General features: G+C 38.7%; 2 protein-coding genes across 2 annotated transcripts; one reads left to right on the top strand and one right to left on the bottom strand.

Annotated features, from left to right (window-relative positions):
* The first annotated feature begins 198 nt into the window (after nt 1–198).
* LOC120747382 (vicilin-like seed storage protein At2g18540) lies at nt 199–1603 on the top strand. The gene has a single exon (XM_040053203.1). The coding sequence runs from the start codon at nt 493–495 to the stop codon at nt 1543–1545; it is 1053 nt and encodes a 350-aa protein (XP_039909137.1). The 5' UTR covers nt 199–492; the 3' UTR covers nt 1546–1603.
* Nucleotides 1604–6672: 5069 nt separating this feature from the next.
* surf4 (surfeit 4) lies at nt 6673–16339 on the bottom strand. The gene is made up of 6 exons (XM_040053204.1): nt 16060–16339; nt 13816–14002; nt 12149–12225; nt 12026–12069; nt 11113–11299; nt 6673–7866 (listed from the first exon to the last, which is right to left on the bottom strand). Exons 1-6 carry the CDS (start codon nt 16105–16107, stop codon nt 7600–7602), a joined length of 810 nt encoding a protein of 269 aa, XP_039909138.1. The 5' UTR covers nt 16108–16339; the 3' UTR covers nt 6673–7599.
* Nucleotides 16340–17306: the final 967 nt, after the last annotated feature.

The raw sequence follows: 17306 nt of genomic DNA, 5'->3' as shown, positions 1-17306 counted from the left end.
CATATACTGCTGCATGGGCTGGGCTGTAGTTACATCCTAAGGTTTTAAAAACTGAGCTTAAATAAATGATTAGCGATAATAAAAGCCGAGGGAGGTCAACAGTGATCACTGACTGTTTTAGGAGATTTTTGAGATTAAATAGAAGAAAATACATAACATTAAACATGTTAACAACACAAAAGCCATATTAAACGCAGACTACTTTAGGCCCGGAAGTAGGATTCGTCACGTCACCCGCCAGCGTAACAAATTACCTTTATTTTCTGTTACTAGGCAACAGTTGCTGACAGAAAACTGAAACGAAAACAAAAAGAACACATCAAAAAATTTCTTCGAAAGGATTAGCAGGTAACCTTAAAACTAACCTATATTTACGTTTTAAGGTTACGATAAACGCAACGAACAACAACACAAATAATCGGAATTAAACAAAAAATCGAGGTTTTTCAGGCGCCAAACCTGGCAATTGAAGAGAAACTTAAAACACGCCTCATGGCGAAAGGAGGTGAGATAACTGTTAAAAAAGAAGTCGATAAAAAGACGACTCTCTCCATGCCTCACACCATGGCCAGGGTCAGAAGAAGACAGCTAACAGCAGACATCGCTTCAGAAAAACTGGAAGCAATGCAAAAAGCACAGGCTGTTAAAAAAGCTCTAAGAGAAGCAGAATTAGAAAAGGCTTATGCGGAAAAAAAGGCCAGAGAATTTACAGCCCGATGCCTCGAAGAAGAAAAAATGAGAGCAAAAATGCTAAAAGCTATTGATGAAGGCAGAAAAAATGCCATATGGCTAAAAGACAAAAAAAGACAAGAGGAACAGCTGAGAGAACAAAAGTGGGATGAGTATAACAGGAAGCGTTATATAGAATGGGTCCTTAGTGAAAAAGAAAAATCAAAGGAGAAAAGGGAGCAAAACATCAAGGTCAGCAAATTTAATTTTGCAATTGGAGAGGAGAAGCGTGCGTGTGCTTACCTTGAAATTCAAAAAGCGAAAGAGCGCTATGAACATGACAAACTTGTTCAAAGACAAGTTGATAAAAAGATGGCTCTCTCAATGGCTCACACCATGGCCAGGGTCAGAAGAAGACAGCTAACAGCAGACATCGCTTCAGAAAGACTGGAAGCAAAGCAAAAAGCACAGGCTGTTAAAAAAGCCTTAAGAGAAGCAGCATTAGAAAAGGCTTATGCGGGGAAAAAGGCCAGAGAATTTACAGCCCGATGCCTCGAAGAAGAAAAAATGAGAGCAAAAATGCTAAAAGCTATTGATGAAGGCAGAAAAAACGCCATATGGCTAAAAGACAAAAAAAGACAAGAGGAACAGCTGAGAGAACAAAAGTGGGATGAGTATAACAGGAAGTGTTATACAGGATACATCCTTAGTGAAAAAGAAAAATCAAAGGAGAAAAGGGAGCAAAACATCAAGGTCAGCAAATTTAATTTTGCAATTGGAGAGGAAAAGCGTGCCCGTGCTTACCCTGAGAAAATACCTCAAAAAGGAAACCGGTCACCAGGCAGCCGAAGTTATATTGCAACCTGTTGTTGTTAATAAGCATTAATTAATGGAAATCAAACTGCATTGGGCAGCAGATTTCAGATTTCCAAAAGAAAATGTAACTGACTTGGACTATCAATTTGCATCAGAAATAAAAAATAATCGTACAGCAGTGATTCAAAGAAATGTTTCCTTTGTTTTGTTCACTTAATATGTTATCAAATCTACAATTAGGCATGTGCTAAGGTAAAAGATTTATCCTTCATGACCCACAAAATTATGGAGGTTTACGAAAGAGTCAAGAAAAAGATGGTGAATTTGGAAAAAAAGTTTTGTAGTTATAAAATTAAGTGTCTGACATGTTTTGTAGTAATAGCAACATATACATTTTTATAGACTGTTACAACAGTAATGCAAAGATAACTGTGTTCATCTGGACAGAGAAACATTACATCAGCATCCAACTGATGCCTTTAGTCTCAGTGACTGAAGATGTCACTGTAGCAAATGGAGTTTACTGAAATGTGCTTTATAAATGTAATTGTCACTACTGAATTAAAAAGCTTAAAAAGTCCACAAGATAAAAGCAATATTTAGCTATTATTCAACTAATTATTTGTGCACTTTTAGGTAACACTATGATTATTTGAGACCCATTTGGTGTTCATGCTAACTACACCCTCTTTTCTTTTGGGTGCAGGCGCTAAGGAAATGGGTTAGCAGATAGTCGCCACAGACCACCGTTCTCTCTTTATCCCTCCTGACATATTTTTCTCTACTTATGCATGCATTGGTATCACTGCTTGTTGCAGTCAAGCTCAATTAGGTGAAGCACTTCCTCCCTTCCTCAGTTCTCAGTCAAAGGCATTGATGATGTTGCTATGAGCTATTTTACACACAGTAGTCTTTGGGGCATATGTTGCTTTGTGTGCACTTTATTTACATCTAAAAAGGGAAAGTCTTTGTGTATTTTAATGTATATAGTAACCATTTGTACATAGTATGGTATTTTGGTTTTTTTTGTACTTTTCTTGTTTATCTTTTTCTATTTTTATTGTTTTTCTAATATTTCGCTAATCCACCTTTTCCTCCTGTCCCTTGTGCTGCTGTAACAAGTGAACTTCCCAGTGTTCAAAATCAAATCAATTTTATTTACATAGCACTTTTAAAACAACAACTGTTGACCAAAGTACTGTTAAGTAGAATAATCAGATGAAATCTAAAAAGAAAGTAAAATCAAGGATAAGAAAATAAGAATAAAACAATGAAAGACTCATACCGGCTTAAAAGCCAAGGAGCAAAAAATGGGTCTTTAGACAAGTTTTAAAAGTATCCAGTGTTGGAGAGGTCCTGATATGTAAAGGCAGTTTATTCCACAGTTTCGGGGCAGTCACAGCAAAACCCCAATCTCCGGGCTGTGTTTTAATCTAGACCTAGGGTCAACTAGAAGTATTTGGTCCGCAGACCTCAAAGATATACCAATTTAGAAGATCAGAAAGATATATAGGAGCTAGTCCATGCAATGTTTTAAAAACAAGTATCAAGATCTTAAAATCAATTCGAAAACTAACTGGCAGCCGGTGTAGTAAGTATAGGGGATATGTGCTCTCGAGTGCGCGTGCCAGTCAGGAGCCTTGCCGCAGCATTTTGAACCAGCTGTAGTCGGCCAATTGATGACGCAGTAACACCAGAGTAGAGGCTGTTGCAGAAGTTGAGGCAAGATGAAATAAAGGCATTATTTATCTGTTTATCGAATGTTAAATTACTATCAAAAATCACACCTAAATTTCTCGCAAATGCTTTTTTATAATTTTCTAAGGGGCCAAGGTCATAATGGTCACTAGGGCTGAAGACAATGATCTCAATTTTCTGTTCATTTAAATTGAGAAAATTTAAAACCATCCATGCCTTAAAATCTTCCAGACAATCGAACAGTCTCTTCAGAGGGTTCACAGATTTGCGTTTCAGTGGGAGGTAGATCTGTGAATCAACAGCATAACAGTGAAAAGGGACACCATTTTTTTTTTTTTTTTTTTTTTTTTTAAATAGAGCCCATAGGAAGCATGTAAATTAAGAAGAGAACCGGGCCAAGAATGGATCCCAGAGGGACCCCACAAAAGAACGACGTCCTTGAGGATGATGTGTCTCTGAATCTAACAGAGAAGCATCGATTAGATAGGTAAGATTTAAACCATTCCAATGCAATCCCTTTAATACTGGCATATTGTTCCAGCCAGGAGATAAGAATCCTATGATCCACCGTTTCAGTAGCAGCACTGAGATCTAGTAATATTAAAACAGCGGAATCTCCCGAGTCGGTAGCAGTTTCAGTGCTATGATGCATTTTAAAACCAGACTGGAATACTTCACCGATGCCGTGATTATATAAAAAGGTCTGGAGCTGGAGGAGGACAACTTTCTCCAGAGCTTTTCACAGAAAGGGCAATTTGGAGATTGGTCTATAATTTGATAGAACTGTTGAGTCCAGGTTCTGCTTTTTAAGGATAGGTTCCACCACAGCATGTTTAAAGTAAGGGGGAACAGACCCAGACTGCAGACCGCTATTTGCAATGAAGAGCAAACATATACCAACAGTGTCAAAAACATCTTTCAGCAATCTAGGTGGAATGACATCCAAGAACATTTTGAAGGTTTCAAGTTATTAACTATTTCATTAAGTAGTGAATGTAACACTGGTTCGAAGTGATCAAAAACAGCAAAAGTTGGAAAGTGAATAAATGGGTCAATAGTAGGAAGAATACCAAGAAAGATAAGAATAATGTGGGACCTGATGTCTACAATTTATTAACGAAGAATTTCAGAAGATTTTCGCATATTATATTCACTACTGTATGGGGATCGATAGTGGGTGGATTAAGAACTGAATTTATAATGCCAAATAAAATACAAGGTTTATGATGATTATTGGACACAATTTTAGAAAAATACTTAGTATTAAAATAGTTTTTACTGATTTAATGGCTTTCTGGTTAGTTGACAAGGATTAAGTGCCTCAAACAATACCTGTAATCGGTCCTTTTCCCCACTTTCGTTCCACTTTTCGACATATCTAATAATGTTATTAGATTTCATTGTCAAGAAGTGACAGGCCGCAAGATAAGACCTAATCCAAAGTATGACCCCTTCATGTGTTGGGCAGTTGACTGACTGAACAACATTAAAAGAGTCTATCAGATTTAAAAAGTCATTTGCCAGCGGAGTGTTTGGGCAGTGTTGGGTTAAATAGTCTTATCTGTGTCTATGAGCTTTTTGTGGCTAAACCTCATGATATAGTCCATGCAATAATAATACGCATTAGTGGAGTTTAAACCCAACGCCCACATTATTGTTTTCTATATAAACCAGTAGCCGCATAAGCTCAGCAGCTTTAATTTAAGTTAAACAAAAAAAACCCAAACACGCACAGATGTAGCCTGGTGCAACCTGAGTACTGCGACGTCACCGCACTCTGCTTGCCATGGAGACCAGGGAGCTGTGACATCACACGCTCGCTTTGACATTTTAAATTCTATCATCTTTCTGGGTAACTAGGGGTCATGATCCAGTGCATATCCTGTTTCCTGAAAACACTCACATAGAGGAAAATTGATCTTATACATTTTTTTTTGTGTCGTCACATAAAACCCCAAAATTTTTTCGATTACACATTATCATCAGATCAAGTCTGGGACTCAGTGGGGGAGGTTCACCCAACCTCAGATTTTTAACTCTCTCAAGTTAGATTTCAAACCCAGAAAGTCAGAGCAATGACACCAACGCTGAGTTAACAACCCAAGATGGTGTTAGTAAATGTAAACAGCAGTTTATACTGAACATTTCATTTGTCATGCCACCGTGCCACTCTGCACTACACAAAGCACTGACTAATTTTGCTGTATTGCTAGTGATGAATGAATTACTGTACCTTACTAAGACACAAAACAAATACTGTATTTCTTGCTTTTCTGACTGAGTGATGTGATTTTCAATCTATCAATTGTCCTTAGCACAACATTTGTGTCATCATGTCATCCGATCTATAACAATATATGTTTTCATGTCAAGTTAAATGTAAGTTGTGTTTGTTAAATATATTTTGCTGCATTTCTTTAAAATGTGACACATGTTTGAAATTCACAGAGTGCTCCTATCACTAGAAAACTTTCCCACTTAGTGTAAAATGAGAAAGAGAGGAAAAGTTAGAGAGCTTGAACTTAATACAGGAGACTTCCTTGTTTGATGGCTGTTTGTTTAAAAATGAGCTTTCCACAATAAAATATTTAAATAAAACAAAAATCAAAGGAAAGCATCAAGGAAAGCAGAAATAATCATGATCAATTATATCATGAACTTAAAAATGGAACATTGTGTAAAAAAAAAAAAAAAAAAAAAGGTTTTGTTTTGTTCCTGCCTCCCACATTCTCCTCATTCTTATGTTGGACAACAAACTCATGATGTCTTACAATTAGATGTGTCTGTACGTCCAAAAAAAGTGGAGGGCACTCTACATTTACGGCTGCCAGTGGCACCAGGCCAATACTGTTTGACGATGCGATTGCTGATAAAGCCGCAGAATGAACTCTGAAGTGTACACCGCTATAGAAGACTGCAAATGCTTTTTTAAAAATTCCACCAGATCTGAAGAGGTCTGTGTTAATTTGACATCAGATTTCTGTGTATAGTTTATCTAAGTTTAACTTTTATAGAGTTAATTTTCTGAGTTGAGGTGTTCACCAACTCGCCTAAACAGTGGCTAAAACTCACGACAGCAATATAGACTCCATCAAAATGTGATACCTGTCCAGTTGATAATATGTAGTTTTAAGTTTTTATCGCTATGGCTGCAAATGGTCAAACGTTGTCTTGAATGACTTTTACCACCACAGTCCAGCAGAGGTCAGTATTTACTCAAAGTTTATCACTTCAAAAACAACTGATGCTTTTATGGTTATGTCCAAACAACTTATTACAGTTTTCTGAGGAGAGGCTTAAACTTCACAACTTCGTTAAAGGAGGATTTACATTCATTTGGCTTTATTTGCCAGTTTATAAGAATATAACTGTTAAAAACTGACTGAGCCAGTGTCTTTATATTTTTGAATATTTATTTCTTCGCCATGAAATTTCAAAATCAAAAGAAAAAAACAAAACAAAAGATGACCAAAATACAATATAAACTTCTGAAAATTAATACACAGATTTTTTTTTTTTTTTTTTTTAGATTTTTCCTTACACAGGGCAAAAAACTGAGCAAAGACAAAGTCCAGGTGGCTAGTGACTCTGCTTAGTCCTCTTTGCTTTTCCTAGGTCGCAGAATATGGTGTTTCACAAACGATGAGTCTCCCCCCCTGCTTTTATCTCCGATTGTACAACAGTTCACTAGTTAGGCATTTGCCAAAGACGTACAGTACAAAGTGCCCATTAACAAGTCCTGGAGCTAATATCTGTGTTGAAAAAACACAACTGCAATCCAACACTTAGTATACAATATGCAACATCCCACCCGGTTTTGACTCCCCATGAACAGGAGTCATCAGTCTATTGAGACTGATGGTGCGGATGGAAGAGAGACAAGAGTGGCTAACGGGGGAAAAAAACAAACCTGGAGAGCAAAATTGTTTTCAATCAATACCAAGTTCCCAGGCGGCAACGATGCAATGGTCGGGAAAGGTCGCCATCCACTGGAAACCCAAAACTGCTGCAGTTAACCAGTTCTAACTAAACATGTAACACCTGTAAAATAAACCCTTTTCTTCTTCACAGAATAGATAAATCTTTTCCTCCATTTGCTATTCACTGGTTTTTGGGGGTTGTTTGCACTCTGAACTACACGGGCGTTTATCATTGCCGTCACGAGAAAAGGAAGTTAAAAAAAACAAAACAAAACACTAATTTAAAAAAAAAAAAAAACCTAAATCAGCAGGTGGGGAAAGAAAAAAAGTCCGATGATGGCTGAGGTGGCGTCTCTGGATTTAGCAAACAAATTTAAAAAAAAACAAACAAAAAAAAACAAAAAACAAAACAAAACTATGTACCCTGGTGAACTGGAGGGGGAGGGTCTTTTGTCCCAGCTGGCAGGGGAAGTTAGTGATGCTGTGCTTCCTATGCCTACCACTCTTTCTTTTTCTCATCCATGGACACTCCACCAGGCCCAAGAGCCACCACCAGCAGCAGGCCTCCAATGACTGACGTGGTCTGGAAGAAGTCATACTTGAGGAAGTCGTGCATGGGCTTGTAGGCGGGGATGGTCCAGAAAGCGTTGAAGTAGAAGTTGATAGCCAGAAGCCACACTACGAGGGTCAGTGCTGCTAACTTGGTTTTGAAACCAATGGCCACCAGGATGATGAGAGCTGTCCCCACCATGTTCTGCAGTATCTGTGGAAGAAGGCGAGTTCATATGAAAATCATGAGGATTGCAATCTGTGGTGTAAATCTGTCAGGGTGAGCCCACGTTATTAAGCATTTACTTAATATTTCTGATTTATTAATATTTATACTACTAGGACAGAGTTTGAAGAACAACAAAAAAAGGCTACAGGACACTTTTAATCTACTTAGAGCAAATCATATATACCACCCTAAAACTTTAAAGTACACCTTGGGCTTTAGTTATTTAAGACTTAATCACAGCCAGTGGTTAACACATTGGCCTTGCACAAAAAAGCTCTCCAGTTTGAGACCCCCTGCCTTGGGGGGAGTTACAAAGCAGTGTAGTCTTAGTGTCAGCCCTCAGATAAATGGGAAGATTGCATTAGGAAGGGCATCTGGCATAAAATTTGGACCAAATCAAATATGCGGATCCATCCGCTGTGGCAGCCCCTTGAGAAATAAAGGCTTGATTAAACTCTGTTGTGGGCATCGACATACACAGCTGAAGACATGATGGCTGAGTAGTCTTTTCTGTTATACTTAGTCCAGTGCCTGGGTGCATGCATAGTTGGGACATTTTAAAGTAAATTCGATGCGGAGGAGTACAACAAAACAAGACAAAAACAAAACAGGCTGACAGCTGGACACCCGCACAGACCTTCATCCTTACTGCCTCTGTCAGTGCGCCCCAGGGCAGCTGTGGCTACAATGTAGCTTGCCATCACCAGTGTGTGAATGTGTATGTGAATGGGTGGATGACTGTATGTAGTGTAAAGCACTTTGGGGTCCATAGGGACTAAGTAAAGCGCTATACAAATACAGGCCATTTACCATTACGGTCATATGACAAAATTTACATCACTGTCGCTGGTTCATAAAGTACAGTCAAAGCTTAAGGGAGAAGCTGAAAGTATCGCAGCTTAGTAGTAATAGAATAAAACGTTTCTTTAAATCCAGGTGAGAACCCCCTGATTCACATGAAGCACGTAATTAGACTGTGAGACATGAGGAAAATCTGCAATTTGAGGCAATGTTAATGATAACATTAAATCTCAGAAAAAAATAAGTGAAATTAAAGTACAGTGAGTATAAATGCACGCTCTTTCATGACCTCTTTTGCAGCGTGTTGATTACACATTTATGGCATCATGACAATAAAAGCTGAGCAAACAGAGACTGAGTGTTGACTGTGATGACTGTGTGACCTTTGAGCAAATCTGAGTTCACCACAAATGCCATTCTCTATAGAGGATAATGAACTAAAATGATATGTGACACAAATGTAAATAAAATACCGTACAATTGTGTGCATAATGAATATAATGTTCATTACTGTGTAATATCCGACTATTTGGACACATTTTATTGTGAATCTTTGGTTATATTATTTACAGAAACGTACATGTTACCACTTGTATTGAGTTGATCAATAGTAACGTGTAAAGATTAAGTAAATATCTAGCAGCAATTTTCCCTCTAAGCTGCGCGCACTGCTGGCACGGTCTCTGCGCACAAAAAAAAAAAAAAAAATCTAACCTGAATTGAAATTAAAGTAAATACGTTAACAATTCTGTTTTGCAGTGTTAGTCAGTAAGTGACTGGCTGCTCCAGTATGGGACTAGAACGATGCCACCTTATCCCATAGTCTAGCTGATCACGCGATTCACACTCATATATACGCAGCTAATCAACGTCGTTGACAGGCTATGACAGCGTCCTTATGTGCCGACACCGGTGTTTTAGCTAGCAAAGCGGCGTGGCTGATGGGGAGTGAAGCCACGTTAATGACAACGTGGACAACCATTGGAGATGTGAGCAGGACAGACAGAACAATTGATGGAAAAAGTGTGGACTTTATACCAGTTTTTAAATTGTGTTGATAGGCCACGTAAACCAGAGTTATGATAAAAATATTAGCAATGTTTGGTTTTCTTCCTGAATACTATCGTTGTTTATATTTACTGCGGGAAGAAACGGTAAAAATGGCATTTTATAAGGAAAACGCTCGAAAGCACTCTCCGCCTGTGAGCAAAACCAAAACCAGAACCCCCCCCTCCTATTGGTGGAAAAATGTACCATGTCGACCAATCAAAAAATGGTATGGCAACATGGCATTTAGATGTTTAGGGAGGGGGAAGTTTTAGGAGTGACGGCTGTGTTTTGAGACCTTTAGCGCAAATCTTGTGTAGTTAGTGTGTAGTGTAGTCAATAGTTTTGTTGTGTGCGTCAGAACAATGAGGCGACTGCTGAATGTTACAGGTGTTACAGGAGTGATGCATCTCCTGTTGTCGGGCCTGCAGGTATCAGGCTGTTGTTCTCCTTTATCTCATAGTGGACAGAAATTATTTTTTGGAGTGGCACAAATCATTTGTGTGGCATCAAATTTGATGCAGAACAGCTGATTGTTCTGTAAATAGTTTGAAATGTTTATTTAAAAAAAAAAAAAAAAAAAAAAAAAAAAAAAAAAAACGCCTTGGCTGCATTTTTAGGTAAACAGCTGCAAAAAAAACAACAACTTTGTTTGCAAAGCTCAGTTACTTTTTTGAAGTAGTAACTATATAATTAATAGCCCAACATTGGTCATTATGTACTGTGTTTTGCAGACAGAGAGTTACAGGACTCTCTCCCAGACCACAGACTCATAATACAAGTCGGAGCTTTATAACAAAAAATAAAAATAAAAAAAAATAGAAAATTGTGTTTTCAAAATTGGAGTTGAAGTTATTTTTACTTCTAATAGTGTTACCATACTACACAGGTCATGAACAAGATTTTTTTTTCATTGTAAGTGGGCTAAAGCAGTTAATTAAAAGTAGTCTAACATAAATGTAAATGCTGTAATTTGATTATTTTAATAAACCATGTAACTTGGATGGATTCGATGCCGGCGTGACCACAGTGCACACGTCTGCTGTTGCTCACAGTGGTCCAAGGGACGCTCAGGGAGTTTGTGTGTTCACTCAGACACATGAAAAATTAGAGGGAACATTGTCTAGCAGTCATTTTAAGATTTCTGATGTGACGTTTAAAACATGGTTTAGATGCAAACCAGTCAGTATGGTTCCTGCATTATTTAGAAATGCATATAAATATAATATGTATCATCTTGATCACCTGTCGTGGTAGTATGACATGAGACTTAATGTATAGTTAATTCAAGGCTATTGCAATAAAACTATTTTTAATGACAGGAAAACCATCTGTATGAAGCGGCTGGAGAACGTATGGGTATTTGATTGTGTCTGAACTCACAGAGAAGAAGCTGGAGTCGAAGTGTAACAGGGTCATGAACATGAGCACCAAGAGTACTCGACCGCCCAGCTGCATGTACTGCTTCGGTGAACTCTCTCCCATGGAGGGGACTCCAGCAAACATGCTTTTTCCTTCTGAACGAGATTCAGCCAGTAGCAGCAGCAGACCACCTCCAAGGGCCAGGTTTCTTGAAGAGGAGAGAGGACAGTTATTTTTGAACAGTGTCCTCAAATGAGCAGAAAAAAGCCATCCCTCTTAACTTGTCAAATGGTGACAATCCGATTGTTGTTTAATTAGCAGGGTAAGGGAACTACTCCATTAACTTATGCCTACTTGTATGGCGAGAATGTTTTTTATTTTATTCTGAATAACACGAATGTTTCAGCTATCAAATTTGACTATTTTTCTGTTAATTATAGAGCTGATTTACTACATTATACTACAACTCTCTCCTGACATGAATTAAATGCCCACAAAATGCATAAACAGACAAACGTGGCACTATATTTAACAGATTTCTCCAGAGACCCATGATTCATCCAGCCTGATGGTGTTTAAATCTAAATCACAGGTCTTCTCCACAGTAATTACAGTAATCCTAAGTGTTGGTGTCTGTTTGGAAACGGTGATGTATTCTGATATAATGCCACTACGAGGAGATTAGACTTTCTATTCCTGCAATCCTACACTATATTTTTTTTCCCTTATTGATTAAACTAGTTCTAATTCAAGTTAAATGAAAATGTTATCAGAAGGCACCACAAAAAGCATCCGCTTCTGCTTCATCACTCGTGAACAAACTTGAATTGAAACAACATGTCAGTAAAAAGTGATGGCTGCTTTTGTTTGAAGTTTGATTTTGTCATGCATGATATTAAAGTTGTGTTTCAGTTCAGCACCTAGTGACACCTACCTCATCAAAAATTTAAGGTCCCATAAAATGCTGTATGCAACCGTCTGGTGGGGAAAAAACAACAACATTCAGATTAGACACAGTGAGATAAAAAGAAAGGAAATATAATACGACTGTTCTCACCTGTAGCGCTATGATCCCAAATAGTCCAAAGCAGGCATACTGTACAAAATTTCTACTGAGGATGAGGACACAACCACCTGTTTGGGCAGGGACAATAAGAAGAGTTAAGCCTTGAATGCTTCTCATATGGTCCGTTCTTCTCTTTACGTTGCAAAATGCAATCATAAACCATAATTTGCAGTGCTTTATCAATAGGATTATATTACATATTTGTGTTAGATTAACTTTGCTGTTAGAAAGGCGAGGCTTAGATGGTTTGGGCATGTGCAGTGGAGGGATAGTGGATATATTACAAAAAGGATGTTAAAGGAAAAGATGAAATCCTCAAGGGAGGGTCAGGATGGATGTAGAGGGTCAGTGTGATAGATAAGGATGTTTGGGATAGTATGAGGTGGAGGTAGATGAGCAGCAGAAAGACAAAATGTGGGACACATACATTTTGCTCACACTGTTTATGACTTCCTGCAAGAGTTGACCATGTGCAATTTACAAATAATCCCTGTGAGTCAAGGCCTCAGGCTTATCAAGTGCTCAGTTATGCAAAGTTTTTATTTTCATGTGTGATGTCAAAGAGTACAGACATATTTAATATGAACACTGCAGGTACACTGCCTGTTAGCACAGAAGCCCCAGTCATCTGCTGCTCAGATCTTCTGTTTGCGAAGGTGCAGCCAATCAAAAGGACAAACTATCGTAAAGAGAGGTGGAAAGAAATGACCTGTGTGGCTGCGCCAAAGCCCAGTATTAAATAAATAAGACTTATACTGAACCAGAAAGCATCCAAACCTACTATAGTACTCTGCAAAAGAAAATAATGCCTAGTTGGAAGCTGCCTAAAATCAAATGCTAAAGCTGTAGTCATGGAGGTCCAGGCTCAGGAGGTACAGCAGGCCTTCCACTCATTGGAAGGTTGGTGGTTCAATCCCTGGCTGGATTTAACCATTATCAGAATTTAAAGACATTGAACTGCAAGTTGCTGAGTCACTGTTAGATATAAAGAACTTAGACAAAAAACAAAGTGTTTGTATGAATGGCTCTGAATGGGTGAATGAGACATGATTCAAACACTTTGAGTAGTAGAGTAAAAAAAAGAAGAAAAAAAGCACTATACAAGAACGAGTCCATTATTGAGAAACACTCTAGAGAAAAACTATATTCTCTGGCTGGCAAGTAGTTGCTGGCCTTTGCTTTGTGAATTCAGGTCGATTGCCAGGGTGTTGGCGACTGGTCTCTAGGTCTACTTGACTGATACCTGAAACTAATGCTATCGAAGTAATTCTATCATGATCTTTTTTGCATCATAAAAACGTGTTTTTCTGTTTTTAAGTCAGTCCTCGTTGAATTTGTCCACAATATGTATCAAAGGTCTAGAGTAACCAGATGCTTAAATCAAACCCTCTCTACAACAGCTACCACAAAAGTGAACATTATAGAGTTCATGAAGGAACATGTTTTGCAGGGGTATTGAAGTTATGCCTAATTAGGATGGTGTACACTGGGAAGTAACAGTTCATGCTGAACAAATACTGTACTGATGCTTCCTGCTTCACTCGTAGTTTCAATACATGAACTAAACTATTTTTATTTATCTCATCAAAGAGCTAACATTAAAGATGTCACCTAGATTTGTTTGGCAATTTTAATTAGGACTGCTCCCGTTTACTCACCGAGCTGTCCGATGAGGTTAAGCAGCACAAAGCATGTAGCGAGAAAGTAGCCACAGTTCCAGGTTGCCTCAATGTAGTCTCGCTGCTCATTCCACTGGAACCACATGCGGATGCCATCTTCGAGGAAGGTGCTGATGAGACACAGACGAGCCAGGTGGGGCAGGTACTGTTTGGTTACCCGCAGGAACTGGGAAAGAGAGGAAAAATGACTGACAAGGTCTGAAGAGGGATGGAAAGAGGTCATTTTGATTATGCTATATTATATAAATATAATTCAATGTCACCAAGCCTTAAAATCCACTAAAAAGTTCCCTAAAGGCTCTTTAAATAAATATATACTTACCTGCTAACAGTCAAACACACCACTGTGCGGGAGACGCCACTGTCTAATTAGAGCTGCGCAACTAATTGAATTTCATCTGGGCATGGTTATTATAATAAGATAATCAAGACAAAACATTTATTGTGCCACACAAAATTTAGTCCCCTCCAAACTGTGAAAGGCTGGTTGTAATTTTTTTTTTTTTTTAAAGATTAGTGTGATAGTATGCCAAAAATCATTAGCAATATTTTTCTATAATCAGCACTCCAAAAAACATTAAATAAAAGATGAAGATGTTACACTCTATATCAGGGTTGGGCAATCAATTATCTCAAGGGGCTATGTGAGAAACTGGGACTGGTTCGAAGCGCCACACAAATAAGCTGAACTCAAGTTTGTTCAATATTAATTTGATCTCTTTATATAAACTGCTACTGGTAAGAGCACATGTTATAGATGTGGGGATACCCCTGCTCTATATGATGTTCTTGCCTCACAAATGAATCTTGTTGAGCATCTAATAAAACAAAGCTGATCAAACTGGCTTCAAAGGTGTGAGAGTCTCATACATGCAAATAGCAGAATTACTATTAGATATTTCAACAAAGCACAGCTTTGTTCAACTAAAAAGTATTTCTTCAAAGACAAACTGTGATGAACATTTAAACAAAACACAAATTAAGTAACTGAGGCTCTTCTCTCAAGAAGAATTCATGTACTTCTCAGACACTACAGTCACACAGGAGAGCAGAAATGGCCTGCCCTCTGGCCCGCCTATTCAGCAGTCCACATCAGCACAGTCAGATCTCAGCAGCCTATCAGCATCCACCAACTCTCACTCTGACTGCTGTGCCAGACATGAATGGGCCAACTTGGAGCCAATCCTAACAAGCCCAAAGGTTGCTGCAACAGCACAGAAATACACTATTTCGAAGTGTTAAGTCTGGGTAAAATGCTAGCTCAGTACTCATTAGTGAGGGATGTGCCCCTTGCATTGAGCTTCAGTGAGTCTCCTACAAGGCAAACAAATCAGATGGTGTGTACTTTTCCCATGTAATCTTTCACAGCACTCGTGATGGCCAAATATAAATCAATCAGGCGTTATGAAATTAGGGAACATTTTCTGGGATTTGGACTGAGTGCAGTCAACACGAAGGGTCGTAAACGTATGCAGAACTGGCTCCATGATATTTGATTACTTTGAGCTTCTTTATCTGTGCTCTGCTTTGCAAAAACATGAGATCAGTAACCTACAGTACAGAGAGCTCAACGTTTTGAAGGAACAAGATATAAAACCACATACGTGGAGAGGATGGTCCCCAGTGGTTGCAAAACAAGGGTCAGGAGGCTACCTGAACGCTTATCTTGGCGTCAGCTCATGCCAAGTTGGTTGTAATCACATGAATATAAATAACAGAAAAGCCAAAGCAAGGTATAGAAGCACAGATGCGGCTGGTGTAATAGAGAAAATATCAGCGGTGCTAAGCACTAAGAGTGCTAACTGAGTAACGTGTTAGGGTTAGCCCACAACTTTGGAGCCATCATAAGTGATTTCACAACAGCAGTCTGGCAATGTTAATAACCCGTGTGGCTAGAAGCAAGCCGAATAACTGACACAATGAAGGAACAACCAAATGTGCTCCTGTCACCCAGCTCTTTCTTAGTCAATTTAGCTACCAGTTTCATCTGGTCGGTGTGACTCAATATTGCTATCAAACCCATCCCGACACACATGACAGGCATCTCCAGCATTTGTCACCCAAATTAAAACAAGAGTTGAAGTCGTCGGCAGGAACGCAGAAAGAGTAGCCGACAGACGACAAGAGGAAACGGTTAACTTCATTCTGGACACACTAGTTAGCAGCTAACCTGCTAGCAGCGGTTAGCAGTGCGAGCTGCCGTGCGGGGAAAAATCAAGTTACCTGGTCTGCCACGTCTTCAGCGGTGTTCATAAGATCCTCCTGCCCCATATTCGTGTAATATTACCAGCTGTAATGTTTAAGGCTCGGCGCAACACGGCTTCGGTGCGTTGGGTTTTTTTCCGCAAGCTGTGTTCGCTCTGTTCCTGCCACTGTTAACGTTATTTACTTGAAGATTTCCCGACTGCCTGGACTCAGAGAAAGGCCGCCTCCGCCCCACAATGCCCCGCGATTTGACGAGCGAGACGGAGCGAGCCCCCCTACATGGCACTGCAACCGCGGTGTGCCACGTATACCGATCCGTACGGGGTCCTCCGGGCCGCCGCTGGGCATTGTTTACGGCTGTACACAAGTAAACAAGCGCTGCTTTACAGCCCCAAACCCACCTGATGTTAATATCACTATAACCTGTTAGTTAGACCGTTTCCCTTAGACAGTCATACCTCTGTGCTTTTAAAATTTCTTTCTGATAATTAATCTTTTAGAGATATGGTTATAGTTTGTATGTAAACTGTCTAATAGGGTCTGTAAAAAGATAACATATTTAAAATACTACTAATCTATACAATGTAAGCTGAGTTAAACAATTTTATTACACTTAATTTCAACACTGAGCAAAGTTTAAGTAACCGTCAGAGAAATTATATTTAAACCAATTTGTTTAGTAGATAATTAAAAGAAAAATAGTAATATATATTGGGATTTTTTGTTTTATCTTGTTTTCAGATGTTCTGCCGTATTTTCAGGCACCAGGAGGCACCCGAACAAACTGATGCAGTTCTGGATATAAATTTGACAGGTCTGTAAAAGACCATTTTAGTTTAGGCATAATCTAGTGGCTTTAAAGGCTATTTAATTATTTTAATAGTGAGATCATACAGTGAGCAGTCATCTCCTGTGAGATATTAACAGTCACGTATGGTAAAGTTGTGGTCAGAGGTTTACATACACTCATGATGAGCATGAATGTCATGGGAAGTTTTGTTTTTGATGTCTTTGAACTATTCTTTACCCAGAGTGGAATTAATGTTTGTACAGCATACATCTTCAATATTTTTCTTTAAACAAAACAAAACAAAAAAACAAGAAATGGCTGCACAAGTTTGAATTTATTTGGGATTTTTTTCTGCTAAACATACAGGCAGAATACGTACTCCCCAAATAATATTTGGTTAAATGTTCCTTAGCAAGTTTTATCTTATCTGGTAACCATTAACAGGTTCTAACCACTTTTGCTGACACAATTAGAC

The sequence above is a fragment of the Simochromis diagramma genome, unplaced genomic scaffold, assembly GCF_900408965.1.
Source record: "Simochromis diagramma unplaced genomic scaffold, fSimDia1.1 OVJJ01000596.1, whole genome shotgun sequence".
Lineage (NCBI taxonomy): Eukaryota > Metazoa > Chordata > Actinopteri > Cichliformes > Cichlidae > Simochromis > Simochromis diagramma.
The sequence above is the reverse complement of the archived record's forward strand: the minus strand, read 5'-3'. Positions and strand labels throughout refer to the sequence as shown.

Bases quoted from the DNA above. Each gene is read 5' to 3' on its own strand.
- surf4 (XM_040053204.1), bottom strand. From the start codon at position 16,107: ATGGGGCAGGAGGATCTTATGAACACCGCTGAAGACGTGGCAGACCAG. The intron at 14,003-16,059 runs GTAACTTGATTT...TCTCTTTCCCAG, and splicing joins CTGAAGACGTGGCAGACCAG to TTCCTGCGGGTAACCAAACA. The intron at 12,226-13,815 runs GTGAGTAAACGG...CTGCCCAAACAG, and splicing joins TAACCTCATCGGACAGCTCG to GTGGTTGTGTCCTCATCCTC.
- LOC120747382 (XM_040053203.1), top strand. From the start codon at position 493: ATGGCGAAAGGAGGTGAGATAACTGTTAAAAAAGAAGTCGATAAAAAG.